This window comes from Anabrus simplex, chromosome 6 (genome assembly GCF_040414725.1).
Source record: "Anabrus simplex isolate iqAnaSimp1 chromosome 6, ASM4041472v1, whole genome shotgun sequence".
Classification (NCBI taxonomy): Eukaryota; Metazoa; Arthropoda; class Insecta; order Orthoptera; family Tettigoniidae; genus Anabrus; species Anabrus simplex.
Genome location: NC_090270.1, coordinates 110,535,857 through 110,563,305, shown reverse-complemented (window position 1 = coordinate 110,563,305; position 27,449 = coordinate 110,535,857). Strand labels below are relative to the sequence as shown.

Sequence of the window (27,449 nt, the reverse complement as noted above, 5' to 3'; positions counted from 1 at the left end):
TTTACAAAACGTTTTCAAAAGATGCTCTTTCAGGGTATTAAACCATATTGGTAATACATTTATTTCAGTTGTGCCGAGGCCAACGAAAGCAGAAAAAAAGATGGAGGGATGGCGCACTCCGTTTTCTGGAAATATGGTAAAATTTCAGATTGATAGTAAATAGCAACAAAGGGTTTCAATTTGATTGTTACTATTTTTTAGTCACTTTTTACCACAATGGAAGCTAGAAGTGTGGAAATATTGCATGTCTCAAGTAGGACAAATGAAACATTAAATTCTGATTTAACACAGATCCGGTCATCTAAAATTTGGATATTAGGGAGACATTAAAGATAACTTTGAAAGTCTGTGAAATTCCTTTTGTCTTGGTACTGAGCATGGGTTTTCAAACTCTCTGCTAATGCAGTTTCAAGATCCCTGTTTTCCAACCTTTCTCTTCTTTGATCTCCACTCTCTCTACACCAAGAAGTGGAAGAGAGATAAGAGGGGCAGTTGGGCATAACTGTTGTCTCCCTGTTTCAGACGAGGTTTATGAAGGGGTATACAATATTTATTTCCAGTTTTACTGTCATAGTAGTCACTATGTCTCAGGGTTTGGTCCTCATTGAAATGTAGTTCACAGACCTTAAAAAGAAAAAGAAAATTCTAATTTGTTATGCCAGTACCTTAGAAAGCAGTGAGGTAATTGATCAACTACGGATAATCATCTCAAGGTAGGTAGTTAATATGTGGAACAGGACAGCAACTTGATGTGTGTGGTTCAAAATAGGGTGGTCTAAGATTCAAATATTATAAATCTTAAATGTTAACGTTTATCACGTGGTTCATTTTGAGAGATAATGAATACGGTATAACAAGCGTCCTAGACCTTTAAGTGAATATAAGAGCTCACAACCTAAAACGAACAGAATTTTCAAAATATCAGTACTGAGCTTAACTTTGAATTCTGCGTGATCTGGAAATTGTCTCGGCGTGTTGCGTTAACCCATATCTTGCGAAGTCCTTCATCGCTTGGGAAGGAAAACACAGCTACCAGCGATCCTTTATCATAATTTCCCCTGCAGCGGGGAACGTAACATTTAAACACCATTCTTCTATGAACTGTAATACACTACACTCATTGTTTCAACCATACGCCAGTATTAAACAGATTCAGCACAGCATTATTTCCTCACATGCTCCTCACGCACAATTCAACATAGCAGCCATGTTTGATGATACTCATTACAGCAGTGGTGCCAACATGGAAACTTCAATTTTTCTCCAGGTGAAGAGGCAGGGAAGGGAAAATAAACTAGTTCGAAGTACATTTAACCGTTTTTATTTATCAATGAGCATCGCTGTTCTTTGTAGTTCATCACAATCACATTTACTTACGATGCTGAGCGTAGAATTAATATTCCATACGTGGGGTGAAGTCATAGACATTGGCACCTATGGTCAGTTCCTCCTTTCACCGCCAGGGAATCTCTCTCCTTGCTCTGATCTAAACGCTGGATCGTCGACTGGCCACGTCTGCCTACCCCCGTGACGTTACATACCTCACAACACATCTGTTGTAAGGCCTGTAGTATTAGTAGGTATTGATCTCATTCCCGTGGATGCAACTAAGCTAATAATTGAAATTGGAGATGTGACTGACCCATTATGGAATATCACACTCAGTTTAGGTGAACAACGAAGACAAGGAGTTGTTTAGTTCATTAACCTACATTAAGTCCTTTGCTTCTGTTTCAGAAGGAAGACCTAATGGCTGAATCTGCTGGACCACGGCGAGATATGTTCAGTAAGGAACTACTGAAGTCTTTCGAATGTCCAATTTGTTTCAAGTATATGACAGCTTCAGTTCACAATTGTGGGACAGGTCACAGTATTTGCTCACAATGTATGCAGCAAGGTGTAAAGCAATGTCCACTGTGCAAAGCAGAGTTTGGTTCAGGCAGGAATTTTTTTGCTGAAGATTTGGCAAAACAAATTTCCTTTCCTTGCGAGAATAAAGTCAACGGTTGCAACATGCGAGTGCTGGGCTCAGAACTCCAGCAGCATCACGTTACTTGTTTGTACAGGATACGCAGCTGTTTTTTGAACACTTGCAAATGGACGGGACGGTCAAGTGAGTTGGCTGAACATTTCACCGATGAACACCCTAAAAAGATTTTCCAAGACACTGCACGCTTCTGGATACCAACGTGTCTTTTCGGAGATAACAGGTATTATTACTTAATGAATGCCTACGGGGAACTATTCTTGTGGTTTGTGCATGCTAATTCCAGTAAGAGATATATAACCTCTTGTGTTCGTTACATTGGACAAACTGAAAAGGCGACAATGTTCACTTATAATATAACTCTAAAGTCTAAGGATGGACGTCGTTCATTGTGCTACACAGGCACCACGGAAAATGAGCCGTCGAATTTAGATACCTTAATGGAGTCGACAGAACTGTTCTTAGCAAACGAAGATGTATACAAAAACTTCGCCGACGAAGATGGAAATGTACATTTGCATATCAAAATCTTAAGAGGTTAATGGATATTGTAACAAAAAAAACAGTGTGGTTATATGGTATATTTTCAATGGGAACCTTAATTGTATTCTGAAATAAATTTTAATTATTAGCTTACGAAAATTTATGAGAATTCTCATGTATGTAAATTTGATTCTATCTTACCTTTTCCTCCCTTCTCACTTCAATTGCTATGTTGCCGCTTGTATTTGAACTACCTCCTTGTATGAGTGGCCTCAGCATAATGATGAAGATGAGTAAGATGACTGTTTCCTTCCGGTACAAAACATCATCGAAGGAAGTATACTGATGCTGAAATGGCCACTGTGACGGATACTTCAACAGGACTGAGAGGAATAGGGTTACCAAACTAAAATTTGGAAAGTAGGACTCAAATGAACAAAATGCGGTAAAATTAAGCCCGGAGCTCCTAGAGCAAAACTCAAGTTATTTTCTTCATGCAAACAGTAATCGATATGAACCTCAGAGATGGTACCTGCCCATTCCCATAGCCTTTGGTATATCTCCAGAAATGTTGCCATTCCAACTGTTTTCTTAGTTTTTCAGCTTTCGTGTATTTTTGTAATTTCTAGTTTTTCAGCTTTCGTGTATTTTTGTAAAAGATTTTAAAGATCTCAGATTTCAGTTCTTCGCTAGTATTAGTCACCTCTACCTAGATGTCCTTACATCATAAGGGAAATCATCCTTCAATTAAAATTCCGATCGCTACTTGTGTGGTTTCGTCAGTGCGTGGGGCGTTTTAGAGAATTTCCAGTGCACTGACAACATTCTTGATGTTACCATCATCTGTAGTTTAATTATGCCGATGAAATGTATCAACCACATCACCGTTTTTTGCTCATTCAGTGGAATCTTGCTCGTGACTCATGATCTGTGTCCTAGAGAGCGTCACAATTGTCTTGAGACACTATTTATTTTGTTAACCCTCTGCTGGTCCAGCCTTATTTCGTAACGCCAGTGGTGGGCGGCGAGCGCAGTACTTAATAACGGCGGTTCACTGCTGGCGGTGATCGTTTAGGCGTCATGTCTATATGGTCTGACACCATACTACCTTAGCCCGTTCAAGTCGCGTTGGTTGAAAAAATGTCACCATCAGAATGTTGGCCGGCGGGGTAGGAAAGGTGGTGGTATACAATTTCTAATCACTAAATATAGTGCCAAAACCCTGGATTCAATTCAAATCGCTCAACAATGTTCAAATGGAGTGAGGGTATATGACGTTCTGGATGGTGATTGGTCTGTCGGATGGTGACATAAAACTTTCAGCAGATCCCTTGGTGCTATTTGACAGGAGTAGGCTACGTGCCAGCATCAGGTTTTACCCTCTCACTACCTCATTATCATCACCCCACATCCATACGCGCAGGTTACCTATGGGTCGTTAAAGAGAGACCTGCACGAGGCGAGCATAACATGTCCTCGGACACTCCCGGCACTGAAAGCTATACGATAAGTTCACAGAAACAGGTACTGACTGCTACGTTGCGCAACCTTACCTCACTCCTAAGAACCCAGCAAGCAGCTATACCGAGATTCAACAGTTTTCAGTTTAATGCCATTTTACACACAATACAAATAAAAAGTCGGGTATCCTGAAGAGGACAGGCGGGCCCGGGTCTCCTAGAGGGTGACTCCCTCTCAGGCTAAGCGGTGATTTCAGGTGCGGTGAAGGGTGAAAGGGAAGCGGCCGTTGCCTATAAAAGGAACTCTCCCGGCGTTCGCTTCAATGAGCAAAACGGAAAACCATTCTTAAGACGGTCGATGGCGGAACCAGCTCACCGTCTCCCGAATGCAAAACCACTGTAAAGCCGAAGCCTGCCCTGCTCTACTACTACAGAATGTTTTCATTTTGTACCCTGAAGAGGTACGGCGGCGCTCTTAGAATGTTACGCTTTCCCTCAGGCCAAGGAAAATAGGAGCGGTTAAGGTGATGTATGGAGAACGTACGAGTGCTTGCGGCCGATGTTTGTTTGTTTGTTTGTTTGTTTGTTTGTTTTATAAAATAATAATGTTGGCTTTAGAGAGAGTGATGGAGATGCGATTGCTTCTTTTAATGTTCGTTTTTTGCAGCTGGGGTAACGAATGTATTCACCATACGCCACTGCTTAGTAGGCCTACTATAATAAAATGCTGATTGCAAATTGAATGTAGGGCCGATGACCTAGATGTTAGGCTCCTTTAAACAACAAGCATCATCATCATCAATTAAATGTTGCGGAAGGTAGATGAAAATGAGATTGTGCGTATATGACTGATTCCCACAGACAACTTCCAAGTGATATCTGAAAGCCACATACGAAGAATATAAGCATAAACATTGATGTCAAGTTCTGTCTTCAATGTCGAAGTGTGTAATGTTATTTCCAGACTTACAGACTAAATTGTATTTTCGTTATTGTGTGGCATAATTCATTCATAACAACCAGTCAGAGATCCCATTAAAGTTGGTTAATGCCCCTAATGCATACTCCCCTCCTTAACTGCATGTGTCCGTTTCAGGAACTAACCGTTATTCCAATTTTTATTTTAAGAACTTGCATATTAACAGTGTAAAACGGCTCGCTACATTGCACGTTCGTATTTACCTCGCTTATATTAGGGCGACTCAGTGCGCACAACGCAGACGAGTGAGGTCATCGCCGGACCTAAACAAGCAGAACCGATTTACTCGCATGCGACATGCGACATGCGACATTCGAGCAGCGTAACCCCCAGACTTATGAACTGATGCAGCAGATATTCTCCAAAAGTTCGAACTACGCTTCTACATCCAGTTCTGATTCATCCCTACAGAAACTTACGTCAGAGGTAAGAATGTATAACAATATTTCTATTTAATTTTTTATTAGCCAAGGCAGGTTTTGTCTGAACATAAAATGCTGGGGAATACAGACGACGTAGTCATTGATATATAGTATAGATGAAGGCAGTGACGACTCTGATAGCGTTACCATTAAGGAGAACGAATCAACCGTTTGAAGCTGTGTAAGTTAACATTTTGTGTAACGCACTTCACTGCTCGAGGAGAATGTTAAAGAACGACACAGGTATTGGCATTAAACTAACACTCGGCTGGTGAAGTCCACATGATCCGTAAAGACGGTACACTATGGCGGTGGTAAATATACAGCTTAGTTGTCCATTTCAAATAACTCCTGAACCGTTCAAGGGACTCATAATCGACATAAAGTACATTTTCATGGCGTCAGTGTCATCTGAGATAATTGTACTTTGTTTTTTTTTTTAAATGGAACTACACTGCTTTCTACACTTAGCCTTAAGGGGAGTCGGAAACCAAAAATATTTAAAATATGACTTTTTCCCGAATGTTGCCTCATTCAATTATGAGGACTCTGCTGATTAAAATGGTGTATAATATATTTTAATACGACACATGGAAGCACTTTAAAGAAATATTTTTAAAATCAATGCAATCAAGTTGGGCAACTTAGATATGTTTCTTTTTACAAATATAAATATCTTGAACCCTTTTATGTAGAAGGCTGTGGTTATCACTCTTCTATTCCTGAATGTTATGCGCAGAGGTTTCCGGCACTGTCATAACAAATATTTCAATAGTTTTGATTAACCAGAGTTGGATTGTAGGCACTGTTGTGGGTAAATGTATGACTGAACATTCTGTTTGATTTTGAAATCATATTCTGAAAAATGACTTTTCTTCACATGTTTAGCCCATTATCTCGGTATCTACACTGGATAGGCAGTTCATTGTTTGCAGAGAATCACCTTGTGCCATGCTACAGCTACTGAACCAGATAAAAGCACTTCACATATATAGTTTCTGATTTTCATACATTTTAATGACATTTGTTGTTAAAAATTTGGGACCTGATAAACAAATTCATAACTCTACAATCGTTTGCTCCAGCCATTTCATCCTGGCTCAGTATTTATGGAAAGGGTGTAAATACAAGTAGTAAAAATATCAAAGCGCTAACTTAATAGTTCCTGAGATAACGGGGCATCTTTTCTGTCAAATTAACATTATGAAGGTAGGGCTTACCAACTCCCCTTAAACCTAAAAACACTGCAAATTCAGCATCGTTATTATTTTGAAAATCGGACAAGTACTTCTCGAGAAAATGTTTCTAAAGTTCGTCAGCCAACTGGGGACTGCCCTGTTTGATTCGCGCTAACTACGTATGAAACATGGTCTAGCTGTTGACACACAGAGTTGCTTCAGATTCTGCTGACAAATTGGTATTACTCTACTGTACTCAGAAAAATGCTGAAAAAATTTAGAATCTAACACCTTTAATATCTCCGTAGGTAACAGGTATGAGCCTCTTGGTACAATTACTGAAAGTGAAAACAGAATGTCATCTTTATTGGGAGGTCGTGGATAGTATGGTCGTGACTTCCACGTTCTTTGAAGAATGTATTATGATCACTGTCAGAAGCTGTCCGCCTATGTGGTGTAGTGGTTAGCGTGATTAGCTGCCACCCCCGGAGGTCCGGGTTCGATTCCCGGCTCTGCCACGAAATTTGAAAAGTGGTACGAGGGCTGGAACGGGGTCCACTCAGCCTCGGGAGGTCAACTGAGTAGGGGTGGGTTCTATTCCCACCTCAGCCATCCTCGAAGTGGTTTTCCGTGGTTTCCCACTTCTCCTCCAGGCGAATGCCGGGATGGTACCTAACTTAAGGCCACGGCCGTTTCCTTCCCTCTTCCTTGCCTATCCCTTCCAATCTTCCCATCCCTCCACAAGGCCCCTGTTCAGCATAGCAGGTGAGGCCGCCTGGGCGAGGTACTGGTGATTCTCCCCAGTTGTATCCCCTGACCAGAGTCTGAAGCTCCGGGACACTGCCCTTGATGCGGTAGAGGTAGGATCCCTCGCTGCGTCCGAGGGAAAAGCCGAACCTGGAGGGTAAACAGATGATGATGATGATGATGATGATGATGATGATGATGATGACTGTCAGAAGCAGATCTTCACGTGCCCTGATGAAGGCCAATGTAACTGGCGGAAAGCTCGGCTTTATTTTAGTAATAAATAAGTGGCTTTAATCCAGTTAATCATACTTATTTGTACATTTTAGTACAATGAGCCACTAAAACCTACGTTCATTAAAGATGTCAATATCTTTAATCGTTCACGAGTTATTTGATTAATAAGTAGAGCTCTGCGCGGATATACAAAATAATATCCGCATCCACACTTCCCGCATCCGCAAATGATTATCCTCATCCGAAAAATGGTTATCCGCGGATAATTTAAATAGTTAACTGCAGTATATTACACCCAATGTATTGAAACGGATAGATCTGTTCACATAATACAATAGGCCTGACACCTACAGCCTCAGATTTATGAGGGATTTTCTCTTGCGACACTTACCGACGTATTCACCTTTGTTCCTTTCTTCCACTACTTGTGGGCAGTAGCCAGTTAGGCGAAGGTCAGATTTACGGCCATATGATGTCAAGGCTGTTTATATATCACAATTCTCCCATACCCATGTCAAGTGTCTCCAAATCACAAGCAAGAACAAGAGTATACCTGAGTAAAAATCCATGAACATCATTATTTAGAAATTATCAGCTTAATTATCAGCTTAATTATCCGCACTGCCATATAGTTTGTATCCGCCAAGACACTAACTTCGCGGATATCCGCATCCGTGCAGGGCTCTACTAATAGGTACGGGGAACTACTTTTTGGGCTTAATTAAGTTTGGATATTTCTTCCATTGAAGATCGTAAGAATGAGGAGAAGCAGAATTTATTCTTGATTACTAAATATAATTAAATTCTACACTTTAATCAAAGATTTTTTAAAATTTTGAAATGCTGTGGTTGTTGGAAACATTTTGTCCAAGTGATTAGTATTGGTTAATATTCTCGTAGATTACATGTCATGTCGCCGAGTGAGTGGCTATGCGGTTTGCGTTAGGTAGCTATCAGCTTGCATTCGGGATATAGTCGGTTCGAACCCCATTATCGGCAGCCCTGAATACGGTTTTCCGTGGTTTTCCATTTTCACACCAGGAAAATTAAACTAACACTCGGGCAGTGAAGTCCACATGTTCCGTAAAGATGGTAGACTATCGCGGTGGTAAATATACAGGGTTATTCAGCTATGTTGTCCACTTCAAATAACTCTTGAACCGTTCAAGGTGCTGTGAGGCTATGGTATCTTCTTTCCACTCCACCCCCCTTTCCTATACCATTGCCGCCATAAAACCTATCCGTATCTGTGCGACGTAAAGCATTCCGTGCAAACAAAAATAAGTTAAGACAATATCAGGAAGCCGAAGTTTTTAGGCGATAGATAGCTTCCTTGCCGTCCCATTTTCTACTCCCGTGACGTTAGCAATCAAAATAAACTTAAGCATTTTTACTACGATGTCCGAAGCTAACCAAGAAGTAGAAAGTTCAGGACTACGTTGTGCCTCCCTTGGATAACGCCGATCCCCCCTACAGCCGGACGTTTTGAAGGATTCTGGTACCGGTACGCTTCTCGCACTTCTCTTCCCGTCAGATTAGTTATGAATTTTAATTATTACGATAAGAATGTTTAATTCCGAGATGTTGAAAAGTGATGTACCGTGTGAGTTGGCCATGCGGTTATGGTTGCACAGGTGTGAGCTTGCATTCGGGAAATAGTGGGTTTGAAGACCACTGTTTTTCCGAGGTTTCCCATTTTCACACCAGGCAAATGTGGGGGGGGGGGGGGGGCTGTACCTCAATTAACGCCACGGTCATTTCTTTCCCACTCCAAGCCTTTTCTCTTCCCATCGTCACCATAATATCAATTTGTTTTGGTGCGACGTATAGCAAACATAAAGAGTTATATGTATTACCGTAAATTATTTCTGGAGGCTTTTATGCGAAACATTTCTTGAATCTTGTATCTGTTTTTGATGTAGTTGAGTACTTTTACTAGTTGTTAGTTTTGACATTGGTTGTAGGGGTCCATTCTACCTCTAATAGGCCATGGCTGAACCATTACTTTGTTGTTGTTCCCTTGAAGGGGAATTTTGAATGGATGAAATCTGAACGGAAAAGATAGAGTTGCAGCGTAAGTGGTTAGAAGGCATTGTTTTAAAAATGTTTAGCAATGGCTGGGTTAATCTTAATGCCAAGACCGTTAGGTTTGATTTCGGTGCGACAGAGAGAGAGAGAGAGAGAGAGAGAGAGAGAGAGAGAGAGAGAGAGGCATTAGTAAACACGGGTATCATCTTGACAGGTGGCTATATTGTTTCAGTGTGATGAATGGTTGTGATCAATGGTGCTGGGGTTAGGGATATTAAAATAGATTAGGCCCTACAGTACGTATTATGTTCATGTAGTGAGAAAGAGGTTTCGAACTCTGTACCATGTGTTGAGTTGTATTGGTTTCATTTTGTTATTAGTACTATTGGATAATCTGTCGGAAAATAGCTGTAGGGCAATGCCTATATTAGTGTGCGTACTTCCAGTTATCCAGTATGGACTGTATATGCTTCATAATAACTAAAAATCCGTTTCTCCCTCCAGGAATTCTGTTTCATCCGTATACAAACCTACTTTAGGCGCACTAAGTATATGCATCTTGTCTTGAATAATAAATAAATAAATAATAAATCTATATAAATAAAGTTGTACGGGGTCCACTGTCTGTAATTTCTTTTTTTTTTGCCAATTTTTCAGATATTTATCCGTTTTAGGTCAACTCAAGACCGAATCGGTGGTTTTTACTTTTCGTCTCTTTGTTTGTCTGTTTGTCTGTCCCAACATCACGTCGAAACGTCTGGATAGATCTCAACCAAACTTCATATTTAGAGTATACTCATGCCGGGGAAGGTTTCGATATGCATATCATTTTAAAATCCTTGAACAGACGGAGGTTTTATAGGAAAACCACAACGGTTTTCCTCCATTTTGTCTTATACTATTGATTTTCTGTAAACTCTGTGGACCGTATGTGAAACGCATATTCATTATAAACAACTTTCGTTATGTTCATAATTTACCTTACTCTTCAAATGACGGAGAAATTCAGTATTTTCTGCCGATACCATGCTCTGCATTGAGTGACCGACAGACCGACAACGAATATGTAGGTTACCTTGGCAACGGCTCTGACTGCTTGCCAGCAGGGAAGTAACGTATTGCCATTTTCCTCATCATTCCTTTAAACTCGTGGTTTTCCTTGGGTAGAAAGCAAGAGAGTCCTCAATCGGCCATTCTGCGGGATATTGGCGGAATATCATTGGAGGTTATAACCGTCTTCGAATAACTTAAGTAATAACAAAAAAATTCATCTTTTTATCTGATTACCTAAGAATCCCTGCGCCTAAATTTCTCTCCGATTACCGCTTTCTTATATCCGTAACTCACACCGGCGTAATTTATTGAGGGGCATTTGATTTTCCAATACATTCATCTGGTATTTACATATTTGTCGTCATCCGGATGTCCTCAGTTATAATCCATTTTCTATTAATTTCAACTTTATAAACGGTATTATTTGCTTCCTTAATTACCCCATATGTATAAGAGTGCTAATCCCGAAAGCTGGACACACTTTTCTTTGAGGAAATATTCTAAGCTATGCAAATGTATAACTTTTGGCCCAGGAAAATTCCTAAATATGTATGCGGTTTTAACGACGGTGCAGACCTTCGTTTCGGGGTAATTGGTGGCTAATCGGTAAGTCGCATCACATGTCAGAAAGCAAATGGCGTTTCATTTTGGAGAGATCTACAACTTTAGTCCTATGACTTTTCGTCGTATTTCTATCCCTGTCGTATTTCTATCCCTTATACGTTACATAGAGCTGTATTTCTCGATTCAAGTTGGTTTTTGTACTTTTACACGTATATGTTATCATTTGGCACACTTATAGGAAAGGTAGAATCATGGCATTCGGCACGCACATTGACATGACCAGTGACCATGTGATAGCCAAATTTTATGATTCTGGCTGTCACTTGAGTATCATAAAGTAGTAAGTGAAAACTGTACAAAATTTCAACCCATTCAATGACTCTAACTCAATCTACCCCATAAATATAGGAGATACGAGGAGATGTCATAGGACCAACCATGTAGAGCACTGAATGTGGCGTCTGATGGTGAAGTCCGTTTGTAGATACGTCGTACAGTTTCAAAGTAGTAATTCTCGAAATAAAGGTCTGCACTTCTAGAGTGTGTCTGTACATTGACTATTTTGGCGAAATTTCCGTACAGTTATCCGTTTCAGGTGTAATAATGATCATCTGCATATATTCAGTTTTGGTGTCTGTTTGTCTATAACTTGGAAACTACTGGATATATTTCCACCAAACTTGATATTTAGAATCCACCTGTACTTGGGTAAGTTTTAGGCTAAATATTGTTTCTAAATCCCTGAAATGACTGGGGGTTTATACGAAACCGAAACCGTGATATTGCATTCCCACAAAATATACACAACCAAACTTAATGTAAATTTACCTGCCTTAATGGAAATTCATTTCTAAGCCTTTTTCCTCATGTGCAGCATTTCAATATGAGGATCAATAAGGGAGATATCATTAACGGACCGTTTTCCGGTACAAGTCCCACCGGACTTAACTCAAGAGCGGGTGCGTGTAAAGCGTATTTTTTACAACTTGGAAACTACTGAAGATATTTGAGTCAAACTTTACATTAACATCCACCTGTCCAATGGTAGGTGTTAATGGTCAATAACATTTCATGTTCCCGGAATGGACTGGCGGTTTATAGGGAACCGAAATGGTGATTTTACTCTTACACAATATATACAGTACAAGACCAACCTGACTGGAAATCGACCAAACTTGATGGAAATCCATTTCTAAAACTTTGTTTCATGTGCATTTTTTCGACAGGAGGATTAATAAGGGAGATATCAAAAAGGGTCCGTTTTTCAGGTTAAGTCCAGCGGATATAGCCCAAAAGGTGTTGTACGTGGAGCATATCATATTCCTTATCTATCTATGTAAATAAAATCGTAACGACTGTGTGCCTGTACATTGACTATTTTGGCGAAATTTTCGTACAGCTACTGTACACATCTAAGGGGTAATAATGACCATCTGCATATTGTTTTGGTTTAGTTTCTTGAATGTCCTAATTTTTACCCTCCTCACCGAAAATCCAGATTGCGGCATAATCTGCCAGTCGTAGAAGGATATTGAAATTTGGCAAAATTATACGTTTTAGCCTGTAACGGACGGAAAACTTCCAAGATCTTTAAGTTTTTCCCTTTTTATCCCCGAAGAATATCGAAATATGGAGGCAATTTTAATGATGGTGCAGACCTTCGGGAAGTATTATCACATAACGGATGGCACAATAGCCGTTCAATTCGGAGTGATCTACAACCTTGGTCTTATGGCTTTTTGTCGTATCTGTATCCCTTTTACGTTCGGTTTTTCTCTATCTCTTGATGTTAAGTAAATTTGGACTTTTCACATGCATAATTCATACTTTCAGTCACTTGTAGGAAAGATAGAATCATCCAACTCTTCACGAAAATTGGCCCACCCAGTAGCCATATGTGAGCCAAATGCTATGTATGTGGCTGTCACTTAATTATCCGAAAAGCAATGCAATGGGAGATAATCTTACACAAATTTTACCCTATTCCACGTTTCTAACTCAGTCTGACCCATGAATAGATGAGATATAAGGCCAGCAATTTAGGCCGCTAAATCCAGCGTCTTATGGTACAATCCTTTCTCGATATGATGTACCGTTTAGCAGCAGTTAATATGTAAATGTAGGTTTACAATATTGTAAACAAGCACATACTTTCGTATGTCGATCTAATATATATTCACTGATGTCGATTTTGTAGCGATCGAGAAAGGGTGTGTCTGCTATTGTAATCAGTACTCCCCACATCGAATTTGACTGGCAGTAAGAATGGCGTCCTTCTCCAATTCCTGTGTAACTTTCATTAATAAGGAAGACCTACCATTGTAATGAATAATTCACTTCTCAATTTGACTTGCAGAAGGCAAGGGAGCATGCAGTTTTGTTCAAAACTCCCCTTACCCGATTTTGTTTGGCTGTAGGCAAGCGTGCGCGCAATTATAAACAAATGTACCCATCTGAAATGTGACTGGCATTAGGCATAGTGGCCTGCTATTTTGATGGAAACTCACCAACTTGGTGTGAATGCAGTAAGCTGGCTGGCAGTAGGGAAAGGGGCCTGACATTATAATGATAACAGCACAACTCAATTTTGACTGGTTGTAGGGAAGTTTCCTGCCATTATAATAAAATCTCAACTGTAATAATGTCTGGAAGTAGGAAAGGGGGTCTGCCATTGTAACGAAAACTCCTCAAATCGATTGTAACCGCGGAGTAAGCAATGGAGCCTTCAATTGTAATGTAAACTTCCCAACTCGATTGTGAATGGCAGTAGGTAAGTGAGCCTACCGTTATCATCACAAATCCGTAACAAACACTTTACAGTGGAAGCAACGTATGGGGACATGCCCATGCTGTTTCTCGTATACTGCTAAGAGACATGCAATTTTAAAACAATCATATTTACTGCATGTACAGTATTTACTTCAATATTCGTATACAATGCAGAATACCGTAGCGAAGCACGGGTACATTTGCTAGTACATAAATGAATGAATGAATGAATGAATGAATGAATGAATGAATGAATAAATAATAAATAAATAATACCTCCTTTTGTTGACTCATGTTACTTTCCGATTCGGTCGCCATTAGATTTACAAGGCTGTCTCGTGGCTTCACCCGTTCTTTCGCCGTTAGCTCTGGTCTTCGAAGGTTCGGCCTTCTTTTATTTACCCTCTGATTGATGTTAATAGAGGATAGTGGCCTAGTTGACCTTGCTCTGAAATCAATAATCACCACCACCACCACCTCTACAGCCGCGGACAATCCCCTCATGTTAATTCCACGTTTAAGTAGTATGCTTGCTTCTACCAGGCAGGCTTTCATGAAACATAAGAAACAGATAATCTCCTCCCCCTTTTGTCACCAGTCAACACTATTGAACTTATCCACTCCAGAGCGTGAGCGAGCCTTTAGCTCAGGGAATGAAACTGTGACTCCAGTTTGAAGTGCTCATTTATGAAATGCATGCAGACTTTATCTATCTATCTATCTATCTATCTATCTATCTATCTATCTATCTATCTATCAACATGGACTGACTGACTGACTCACTCACTCATCATCGCCGAGGCAAAACTACTGAACAACAAGAAATTAAATTTTGGGATACATCTATATTACAGTGTAGATGCTCACTAAAGAATATTTTAGGATATTCCTCCGCTAGCAAGAGCCTCCGTGGCTCAGACGGCAGCGCGTCGGCCTCTCACCGCTGGATACCGTGGTTCAAATCCCGGTCACTCCATGTGAGATTTGTGCTGGACAAAGCGGAGGCGGGACAGGTTTTTCTTCGGGTACTCCGGTTTTCCCTGTCATCTTTCATTCCAGCAACACTCTCCATTCTCATTTCATAGCATCTATCAGTCATTAATAAATCACTTTGGGAGTGGCGACCCCATCGTACTATTAGCCTATATCTGAATCACTCATTCCATCCCTGACCTGGTCAGTGACTGGACAACAGGTTGTAGGTTTTCATTTTCATTCCGCCGCTAAGGAGGTGAATTTCTAAAATGAGAATATCTATATCTCAAAAACCTAGCAGTTTAGAGACGTGTAAATTAGTTTTGGAGTCTCCTTTAAAAATAAATAAACACGCATTTTTTCGAAATATCCAACCATGGGGGGTAAAAATAAGTGAAAAGGGGGTTGATTTTTAAAGAGGATACTTATATCTCAAAAACTGAAAATGGAATCTCCTTTAAAATTAAACACGCGTATTTTTGCTTTTCGGAAAATCCACTTAGAAGGGAGTGGAAAGAAGTGAAAAAGGGCGTGACATTTTAAAACGAGTATATATCAGAAACTTAACATGTTACAGACATAAAAATTGGTATTTGGAATCTCCTTTGATAATAAACACGTCTATTTTTTCCGGAAATTCCACTTAACGGAGTGAAGGGGGCTGAAAGGACTGAAAAAGGGGGTTGAATTCTTCAATTGGGATACATATATCTCAAAAACTGAATATGGTACATGTGTGAATATTGGTATTTCGAACCTCATTTAAAAATAAAAGAACACGTATTTTTTGGTTTCCGGAAAATTCATTAAGGGGGATAAAAAGACGGAAAAGGTGGTTGAATTATTTTTATGAGTATACTTATATCTCAAACTTAACATGTTACAGACGTGAAAATTGGTATTTGGATCTCCTTTAAAAATAAAGTACCGGGCGAGTTGGCCGTGCGCGTAGAGGCGCGCGACTGTGAGCTTGCATCCGGGAGATAGTATGTTCGAATCCCACTATCGGCAGCCCTGAAAATGGTTTTCCGTGGTTTCCCATTTTCACACCAGGCAAATGCTGGGGCTGTACCTTAATTAAGGCCACGGCCGCTTCCTTCCAACTCCTAGGCCTTTCCTATCCCATCGTCGCCATAAGACCTATCTGTGTCGGTGCGACGTAAAGCCCCTAGCAAAAAAAAAAGTATCACGTAGTTTTTGTTTTTGGAAAGTCCACTTAAGGAGGGGGGGGGGAAATTAGTGGAAGGGAGTGAAGTAGTTTAATTCTTTTTATGGGGACACTTATATCTCAAAATTTTAAGCTGTTGCAGACGTTAACATTGGTATTAAGAATTTCCTTTAAAAATAAACACGTATTGTTGGTTGTCGGAGTGGGTCAACAGAACTGAAAAAGTGGGTGAAATTTTAAAATGAGTATGTCTACTGTATGTCAAAAACTGTTACAGACGTGAAAATTGGTGTTTGGAAATTCCTTTAAAAATACAGGAATACATAATTTTTGTATTCGGAAAAGCCACTTAACGGGGGTGGAAAGAAGTGAAAAAGGAGTTTAATTCTTTTTATGAGGATACTCATACTGTATCTCAAGATGTAACAGACTTGAATATCGGTACTTGAAATCTCGTTTAGAAATAAAGAAAAGTGTTTTTTGTTTTAGGAAAATCCGCTTATGTGGGAGGGGGGTGAAGGATTGATAAAGGGGTTGATTTCTTTTTTATGGGAATATTTATATCTAAAAAACTGAAGATGTTACAGACGTAGAAATAGGTATTTGGAATCTCCTTTAAAAATAACGAAACATATTTTTTTTTCGTTTTCAACTTGAGAGAGAACTATTTCTCACATACAAATTTCTACAGTATGTCGCATGATCATCCTAGCCCCAAAAGGTAATATCACAAACATGGTTTACAAAGAGATTCTGGGGTAACTTAAATGAAACAATTTTTTGGGAGTTTTTATAATTTAGGGATTTTCAGATAGTCTTCGTGCAGTACCAAGGAACGATTACTCTTTTATCAAATTACGAAATCCCGCGAGCGAAGCCGCGGGTAGCAGCTAGTACTCCATAACCATATGTCTCACGTAAAACAATCGAGAAGCGGAAAGCGCATACCATTTCGCTGCCTAACGGACAAGTTTTGCGTGATGCATCCCTATTCCGGGCAAGTGTCACAACCCGTCCTGTTTCTATGCCAAGGTCGCTCGGTATGGAGATGGTTCCCTGCAGAGTGTTCGGAATCTGAAGTATCTTTAGTGTGGTATCATTTTCGATCCCACGACACCATTTGAAAAAAAAAAATACCAAGTCACAACACCGCCTGAGGGTTAATTGTATTTTGAAGCGACTATTCTACCAAACTTGTTGCCGGGTTTTTGTCTGAGCTATTAAAAACGGTTTTTAAATCTTTGCTAACCAAATTGGCAACTACGGAAAACCCTTTTCAGGGCTACTGATAATGGGGTTCGAACTCACATTCTGTAGAATGCAGACATTTGTTGTGATGTTTGCCGAGTTAATTCTCATAGATCATATTCCATGTATTAAATGCGCCGGAGCTAACGTGTTCAGGCAGTTTATAGCTACCCTGCCGTCCCATTGAGCAGTCCGTGACGTTACGAACCAAACCTAACTTCCACATTACGGTGTGTGCGCTGTACATAAACTTTTCGAGTTCAAACTACGCGTTTACATCCAGGAATACTAATTCATGTGTCCACAGACGTAACTCGAAGGTAAGAATGTAAGATCGCTTCTTCACGGTGGGATAGGGAGAGGTTCGCACTGGGAAAGCAGTAGTGCTGGGCAAACTGTCGCCGAAACAGTTGCGCGCAGGCAAGAACTGTTGCAAAATAACGTACTCCTACCAATATGGATAGGAATAAGATAGTACGTCAACATCTCACGACTTTCCCTACCGGCCACCCAGTGATTCATATAATTCTATCTGATACAAATTGATATAAAAGAACTGAATTAATTTACGTACCACTGTTTAAGTAATACTACATAACCATTGAATATATAAAGATTACAACGCGACCAAGAACACAATTTTCCAATGACCCTGAGCATTAAAAAAACTTTCAAAGTTGATTACACATTTCCTTGGAAATATATCATTCCAAAATTCACAAACAATGTATAACATATTTCATTGTGTATTGTATTAAAATTTGGATTCGATCAGATAACGTGTTTTCGGAGACTCACGGTGCCGGAAATTTGTCCCACAGGAGTTGTTTAACGCGCCTGGTAAATCCACAGACACAGACACAGACTGACGTATTTGAGCACCTTCAAGTACGATCGGACTGAGGATCGAACTTGCCAATTTGGGCTCAGAAGGCCAGCGTTTCACCGTCCGAGCCGTCGTGAGTGTGTCTTTGTCTTTACAGAGACGGATTACAAGTCGTATGTTTTCGTATTAGTTTTAAATGATAAATGTTACGGGTTCTAATGATCTATTAGTTCTGAGTGGATTGTAATCAGAATAACAAACAAGATTAACTCAAAATATAGGTACTCAGGTAACTAGTGTAGCACTGTATTCTCCCTTTCGGTGACGTCAGGCGCATCAGCCAATAGAAGCCAGCTCTCCGGAATGGCCTACCTGACCTGTGAGTTATTCTAGTTACATTGGAAAATCCCAGTTTCAAGAAATGTAACGATTGATTTTTTTTTGTACGGGGGGCCCCCGTAGCCCGCTCCCCCGCCGTGACCATCGACTCAATCTACATGGCCTCCGACATGCTATTAATTTCTAAGTAGAAAAGAGATATCTGGGTAGAGTGGGAAGTGATACAAGGAGTATCTGCCTGTTTCCATGTCAGACACGTTACCAGGCGTGATTGAGTTAGGTATATGGTATTGAAGGGTCAGGAAAAAAACCACATAGGCAGAAAGAAGAAAGAGCCTACATGTAAAACCTGACATCTTTTGATAGCACATGCAAGGATGTGGGCTGGAAAAAGACCAGAGGTTGTGTTAGTTAGGAACAGGTAACATGCACAAAACAGAAACTCATTCCTCACCATTCCATCATCTGGGGATCAGTCCGTCTGGGTACTGCTGTGACTAGCTCGGTCCTTGCCGGCTGCGGAGCCATGCGTCGAGTACCACTAGGACCTGTCGCACGGCTCCACCTCCTTGGGGTACCTCGTACCCAGTCTCCGATCCCGGAGAATGAGCCAAGCCCGCCGAGGCGGGGGCCTCCTGGAAGGGGGTGGGCCATGGCGCCGGGTCTACTTCCTCTCTGCCCGCGCCATGGCCCGGTAGATAGGGCAACTGCGATGGGAGGCCGGGTGGCCCCCCGAGCAGTTGGCGCACACCGGCGCCTCCCTAAGTGTTGCGCAGGCCGTGTAGTGGTGATCACCACCACAGCGGTTGCACCTCACCTCGAGCCCACAGCTGACCTGACGGTGGCCCCACCTCATACAGCGGAAACACTGCAAGAGCTGCTGAGGGGGACGTTTTACTCTCACCTGACTGCCGCTACCCGCTGAGGTCCTCTCCTGATTGGCTCCTCGGTTGATTGCTGTCCTGGGAGCAGTCTTGGGTTGCGTCTGGGCGGTCCTCTCCTGATGAGCCAGCGTCGCCTTCTGCTTCCTGGTGCGGCGTCGTCTTCTTCTTCCCTGGGGATGCATCTCGGCTGGGGAGGAGGCCTCGTCCTGGTGGCCCTCCTCCCGGCCTGGTGACCCCGGGGTGGCTGGTGGCTCCTCTGCGTTGCCATCTGCTTCTTTCTCCCGGCTGGCGGCGGCGGCGGCGTCGGTCAGTGCAAACACTCGACTGCGTTCCCTGTCCTGTGGGACGCACATCGAGGTCTGCATCTCGAACGACATGTTGGCTGGCAGGGCCTGGACGACGGGCTCAGCACGCCAAGGGGCGTCCTTGTCCACTGCCGTGCTGCCATCCACCATCACGGGCGATCTCCTGGTTTGCGCCCGGGTTACAGGCCCCTCCTGGTAGGCCTGCTTCAGCGACCACTTCGCCTTGGTAGGTGGTCGACGATCCTGGTTGGCTGCCTTGTTGGTCTGCGTGTACTTCGTAGAGTACAGCTTTCCAACTGGGGTCGCGGCGCTCGCGAGCGCCGCCGTCGTCGTCCTCGGTCCTTGGCTCCATCTGCGTGGCTGCCTCCTGGTAGCCCGAGATGTCCAGGTGCTCCCTTAGTCCTGGTAGCCGGGCAACCTGGAACTGCTGGGACGTCTGCTCCTCGTAGATCCGGAAGCAGCCTGCGTCCCTGCGGCGGAGGATGACCGCCCAGCCAGGTATTACATCGCTGATGGTCTCGTAGAACACCTCTCCGATGGACGAAGCGATGCGCTCGATGGTAAGGGCCAGGTAAACCGTCTCCTGGTAGGCAAGCCTCCCCCACCTGTTGAACACCACCAGCGCCGGAAGTCTGACGTCAGGAGCAGTCTCTGGTCTGAGCGCCGCTTGTGTTGCCTCAACAGCTCCCTTGTAGTCGAAGTTGTCCGGTAACTCTTTGCCGATTAGTTCCTCCATCCTGGTCCTCCTGTAACAGAAGGAAAGAAAGAGCGAGCACTGAGAAGTGCTACAGCTCAGACAATGCTCCTTCGAAAATGTACTAACAAGTAAAAGTGCCTGGCTGATACTTGAAAAGTACAGAACGCCTGGCAAGGAGAGAGTAAGCGCAGCGAGAGGCACGTACGTCCTTTCACTAAGACAGTCAGCTCGTCCTTGTAACGATTGCGAACGACGCGACGGTTGTGTATTCGTGCCGGTTGTGAAACGGTGCTGGTGAAGGACTCCACAGCAGAGCGGCACTGCAACTTGCAACTGTTACTTTCTTGCAACGGTTTCATACAACAACGGTTGTGTTCCCGAAACCGTTGCGATAAAACGGTTGCGTTGTATATGTCCCAGCTTTAGAAGGCAGCTTTAGTGGAGGCCTGACTGCCATACTTTACAATTAAGAGATGAAAGTATATGATTTTCCACCTGTTCAATACAAAATCAAATGTGATATACACTGAAATGTCACATTTTATTCATAAATATTAGGGACCGGTTTCGGCATATTTATGCCATCATCAGCCTAAAGTTAGAAACACAAGGACATAAGTAAATTATATACATGTCATTACACAAATAAACTTTCTACCATATTGGCAATTCATAATAGCGTTGATATATACAAAATTTTGAATGTGTAAAAACTCAAAATTTACGATAAAGGTAAAATGATCTATTTACCGTTCTGTGATATCTATTACCTAGTGATGTTTTGTGTTACAATTGTGTGTGAAATAACAAAATACGTCTTATAAAATACTCCTGTCTGAACAGCTTATACATCTAATCTAATAAAATTTGGAGTATTGACATTCTTATAGTATTAAAATTTTAGACGTTCTATCACGTAAAAATAGTCATATAAATAAAATTAGTAACGGTGTCCAGTATTGTTATATTGTAAAAGAGAACAGCTATTCTTTTTTAAAAGTTTGTTAAAAATAGTTCCTTTTTAGAATATAGGCGGTAAGCCAAGTTAAATTGGTCGGCTTCAAGAATCAAATAAATCTTGTTTGAGATATAGCGGTAGCTTAGTTGTCAGGTTGCCAGATTATTTTAAGTTGCTAAATCTCAGAAGTAAAAAGAACATGTGAGTGGCTGAGGCCGTAGTTTGACGAGTATGAGTTCACAAAACATTATGTCATCAGGTGGTGAAATGGAATTCTAGAGATCTTGATTCAAAACGGATCTAAAAAAAAAAAGAGATTGAAAACTGTATCAAAATAACGTAAAAGGACACGAAAGAAAATAAACAGTTTATGAAATAGAAACTCACCTCATGCACCACATATCAGCAGAAGGGTAAAGAGGAACTAGTGCGGGATACTAGCGAGCGATGTGTCAGGCAGCAAGCCGCAAGTACTTACGGGGAATCGGGGCGTGTCAAGTGTGTGGAGGAGGAGAGGTTGCAGGCAGAGGCGAATAGGGGTCGGGAGGGCGTGGATTTCGGTAGGGGTATTACGCTAACCTGTTGCACACTGTTTTATATAATGGCTGATCTTTAGGCATTTTGAGCTTATTAATAATCGATATAAGTACGTCGAATAAGATGGTCGGTTTTTCAGATATCTCATTGAGATTGAAATTAGGGTTGTAATATTGGTTCAAATGAATAAAGCACTGCTCTGTAAGGTCTAAAAGAAGCCCTTTATTCATAACTTCGATGATATCTAAATCATTGTCAATTCCGTAGAAGCTGTGTTTGTAATCGTGCGTATGCTGTCCTATGGCTGAAAATCTTTTGTATTTGATGGCATTAACATGTTCGTTGTACCTAATTTTGAAGGATCTCCCTGTCTGTCCCAGATAACTGCTGGAACAGTCGTTGCAGTGATATCTGTATACGCCTGACCTGTCGAAAGGGTTAAGAAAGTTAACACGGCTGGAATTGTGGAATATATCAAGATTCCTGTTATTGGTTTTAAAGGCGATATACACGTCCTTCTTTTTGAATAGGTTAGTTACACGGTAAATATCCGGGTTAAATATAAAAGTTGCATATATTGCCGCAAAGACAATTCTTCTGCTTCCACTTCACAATAAATCACAACACGTTCTGAACATAAAGCATACGCGTACAACAGTTCGCATCGAAAGGGAGGTACAGGGCATATGGGTTGTGCAACATAGTTCCACGTTGATTGGTTCTCGCATATGTCTTTGGAGGGTGGAGGGGTTGAAGGCTTCGAGCTCAAATTGTTCCTTATTTCTCCTGATGGAAATTTCCCTAGAACAATTTCTGGTGACTTATGAGAATTCCCATTTTTGTTCGTGGGGTAAACAGATATCGAGAAAAGAGAAGATAATTCTGTCGAGCACACTAGCTACAATATCATGCATTGGAAGAAAATCGGCTTCTTTAAAATACAGTCAAAAGGCGTCAAATAGGTAATTATACTCCAAATAGGCACAAACCCCTGAAATAGGCAATTATAGGCACAATCAAACCAACGAAATATAGCTGAAAAGACCCTAAAACGGATTTTTATCTCAAAAGCCTACGTTTCTGAACACAGGAATAAAATAGGCAAATAGGCAAATTCCCGTCTTGAGTGATAACTCGGGACTTAAAATTTACCGCATGTGATAATGTGACTTTAACATTCGACCAGTGCTACTTGAGACTTATAAAATTCGTATCAATGATACTCAGGACTTGGAAAAATTCTTGAGATTAACATTTTCAGTGATTAAATTTATCGGATGTTGTCTTATTTGTGAACATTCATACAAAACGATACAGTGAATCTTAAGGGTGTTTTACCATCAATTAAGGAAATATCAACTTAGCTGAAGAAAATTAACAAATATTATTTGCTTAATATTGGTGCAGTGAACATCTAGGAACATTTCAAACATATGTTCGTACGTGGTTAGCGATCTGAACTTTCACTTCACTCTAAATTCATTTCAATCTAATACCGTGAACCCACAGAGACTGTGGCATTATTTTTCGAGTAAATAGAATGAGTTGTACAGTGAACTGTGTAAATAGAATGAACTATACTTTGAACTGTGTTATAAAGTTAGAATTTCGAACTGTGCTTTCATTTCAAAGTGAATTCTTTGCGAGTCAAGTATCTTTACTTAGAACTATGCTTCTAATTTAAACTTCTAATGATAGACTGTGATATGAACTGTAATCATCGTCATCAATCGGTTTACTCATTGCTGAGCGTCGTGACCTCATTTCTTCACTTCATTAGTAACTGCATCCTTCACGAGATTTTTCCATCCTGAGCGCTCTTCAGCTCCTCTTAAGATATTGTGAAGAGGTAGACCGGTGATCTTCTTTGCTTGGTCTAACCATCTACTTGTTGTTCTGCCTTTTGGTCTGGTGCCTTCAATTTTGCCTTGCAGAATGGTCTTTTCTAAATTGTCTCCTTCTCTCTTCAAAATGTGTCCCAGGAACTGGAGGTAACTTTCACTAACGCGGGAAGATAAACGTTTTGTGATGCTCAGTTCTTCTATAATGGAGGCATTTGTTCTTCTTTCTGTCCATGGTATACGGAGCATTCTCCACCAACACCACATCTCAAAGGCATCTATTCGGTTCTTGTCACTAGCCTTTACAGTCCAGGTCTCACAACCGTACAGGAAAACAGAGAACACCAGTGATTCTACCAAACTTATTTTCACTGTTTTGGATAACGCCCGGTTCTGCCCGATCTTTGTGAGTTTAACCATTGCGGAACGACCTAGGACAATCCGTCGTTTTATTTCTTTATCACAGTTTCCCGTGTTACTGATTATGGAGCCCAGATATACACAATCATTCACCAACTCCAGATCTTTCAGGCAACCTGTTATTTGGATTGGGATTTAACTTTGTCGGTTGATAACCATTAGTTTGGTCTTTTTCATGTTAATTTCTAGACCAAAATACGAACTAATTACTGTCACTCTAAAGAGCTATTCATCAAGTTCTTGTCCACTTCCTGCAATGAGTGTAGTATCATCACCGAAGCGTAAATTGTTGATTTTCCTACCACCGATTGAAATTCCACTATCCCAGCCATCCAGTGCTCTTCTCATTAAATACTCTGCGTAGATATTGTAGAGTTGGGTGACAGTATGCAACCTTGTCTGACTCCATTTGTCACATTGAAAAATTTTGAGCATTCACCACCCACCCTTATGGTTGCATTATGACTATTATAAAGACCTTTCAATAATGACGTTATTAAGTGTTTTGGGACTCCACATTCATTGAGCACTTCCCACAACTTGTCCCACTTGACACAGTCGAAGGCCATTTTATAATCGAGGAAACAAATATAGGAAGGGACAAAGAACTCGCGGCATTTCTCAATTATCTGCCTCATGTTTGTTATTGACTCTCGTGTACCTTTACCTGCCACAAAACCTGCTTGTTCAGCAGAAATCTGAGATTGCAAGAAAGTTTTTAGTCGTTGATTCATTATGTACAGCAGGACTTTTCTAGCATGTGATATTAATGCTATGGTGCGGTAATTAGAACAGTCCCTAACTGACCCTTTTTTGTGAAGGGGGATGAGAACAGATGTAGTCCAGTCCTTAGGCCATTCTCCAGTTTTCCACACTTTATTACATATTGAATGTAAAGTATGGAGGCCTTCTTCTCCCATTACTTTCAGCATTTCTCCAATAATACCGTCTTTGCCTGGGGCTTTGTTGTTTTTCAAATGTTTGATGCCGTTCTCAATTTCACTAAATAGGATAGCAGGCTCTATGTCACATTCCATGCAGTTGTTCTCTTCTCTTATGCTATTACCTTTGCAGTATAAGGTTTCGCAGTGTTGTTTCCACCTGGATAATGCTTCTATCTTGTCACAAGTTACATTTCCCTGTGTGTCTTCAATCGCCCATGTACATGGTTTGAACTCTCGGATGATGCTATTTATCTTGTCACGTGTTTCATTTACCTAGTAATGGTGGTCTATTTCATTACAAATATTGGTAAGGTACTGTGTTTTGTCAATTCTACAATTACGCTGTATTTTTCGGCAAAGTTCTTTATATGTTTCCTCATCTTTTGCAGTTTGTATACCACGTTTCTTCAATGTGCTTCTTTCTTCAATCAACAATAGTGTAGATGTTGAAATCCAGGGATGTTTTGCTTGAGGGGTCTTAGGAACTTGTTCGGGAAGGGATGAATTAATGATTTCCTTCATCTTGTCCCATGTTTGAGAAGAAGCTCTTTCCTCTTCTACTTGCTGGAATTTTTTTCTTATTTTTAAACCAAACTAACGGAGAATATGTTTGTCGATAATGCGTACCTTTTCTTACACACCTTCTTCAATGATTTCAATTGAATGGGTGAAAACCATAACGGTATAAGTAACATTTTGGTCATTCAGAGAAAAAGACATTTAAACATCTTCAACACTCATATAAAGCATGGTATTTGTAGTTACACCACCCATCACTAGAGCGCAGAATATTACCGCTATCACTTGTATCTCCTGGTTGGTGAAAGGATACATCCTCCTGGAGTTACATCCTGCACTTAACTCATTTTTTAAAGAAATGTCACTTATACCGTTATGGTTTTCACCCATTCAATTTTATCCGTATTTATCCGTATATGATCAATACCACAGTCTGCTCCAGGGTAGGTCTTACAATCCAGGATTGAAGTCTACCAACGTTACCTTACCAAAATGAAATCAATTTGATTCCTAACATTCTCCCCAGGAGAAATCCACGTGTAGCGGCGCCTTGGATGATGTTGGAAGAGGGTGTTACAGATAGATAAGTTGTTATTCACAAAAATCTAATAAACGCTCTCCGCGTTCATTTCTCACCCCCAGACCGAACAGGCCAACCATAGGTCTCATATGTCTATCATCTATAGTCTTACCTATCTTTGCGTTAAAATTCCCTTGGATGACTAATATTTCCTTTTTAGGTATCCTACTGATGGTATATTCCAGCTGGTCATAAAATTCTTCTATTTCTTCTTCTAGTGAAACTGAAATGGGGGCGTAAACCTGAAAGATGTTGATATTACAAGGAGAAGCTTTCATCTTAATACTGATGGTTCTATCACAGATGGGCTCATAACTCATAACAGCATTGTTAAGATTCTTTGGAATTACTACAGCGACACCATTACGACTCACATCCTCACTTCCAGAAAAATATACTGTATTATTTGTTTGAGTCGTAAAATGGCCACAGCCTCTCCAATGTGTCTCACTCAGTCCAAGTATGTCCAGATTATGAAGTTTCATTTCTCTTTCAATGACGTGAAGTTTTTCCATCTGCAAGAGACCTCGTACATTCCAGGTTGCTATTCTTCTGACCACTCGTAAGGATGGTTTAGATAAAACTTCATATGCCGAAGCTCCTCTCAACCTTGTCCCCCCCCCGGAGATCCGACTGGGGGACTTACTCCGGAACCTAATTTGAGATTGAGTGAAGCCATGAGGTTGTCTTGGGAAAATAACAGTGGTGGTTTCCCGTTGCCTTCTACTGACCCACCATTCCTGTCTGCTCACCGACCCAGTTTCCCGCTGGGATTGGATACCCAACCTTTAACTGGGTTGCTCGGATTAAGAGGGGCACCGCGTGTAGGTATAAATGGAAGAATTGAGGTGTGAGAGGCTGAGAGAACTCTCTTGGTGAGTTCTTATAATCGCATCACACCCCCATGTAGCCAGAATCTCAAGGTGATCGCAGAGACGCTCCTTAGGTCGGTCCCCAGGGCCCATGAACTGTAATACTTAGTGCTATTTTACTGATTTCCAAATAAGTAGAATCGTGCTAGTTCAACTTTCTAGTGTCAATACAATTTAACACATGACACAGAAATCTTAACCGAGTGTTGCCATTATCATATCAACCTGAACGTGATACGACGTGGTACGACGTGGGAGACGGTGCGACGTGGTAGATGGTACGACGTGGGAGATCGTACGTGGTAACAACGAGGGACTGAACGTGGTACTTCGTGGGAGATGGTACATCACATCAATGGAGCTCATCAATGCTGTTTGCTGTACTACATTTCATTAGTTCCTGCTTAAATAATAATTCAGGTGATATGA

At 41.1% G+C, this 27,449-nt stretch overlaps 1 protein-coding gene across 1 annotated transcript in view; it reads left to right on the top strand.

Moving 5' to 3' along the window:
- Positions 1–2,612, top strand: part of LOC137501200 (E3 ubiquitin-protein ligase SIAH1B-like) — a 47,013-nt gene extending 44,401 nt beyond the window's left edge. Inside the window, exon 2 of the mRNA XM_068228061.1 lies at positions 1,738–2,612. Within this exon, the coding sequence (XP_068084162.1) occupies positions 1,738–2,529 (792 nt within the window). The 3' untranslated portion in view covers positions 2,530–2,612. The remainder of the gene's footprint in view (positions 1–1,737) is intronic.
- The last annotated feature ends 24,837 nt before the right edge of the window (positions 2,613–27,449 follow it).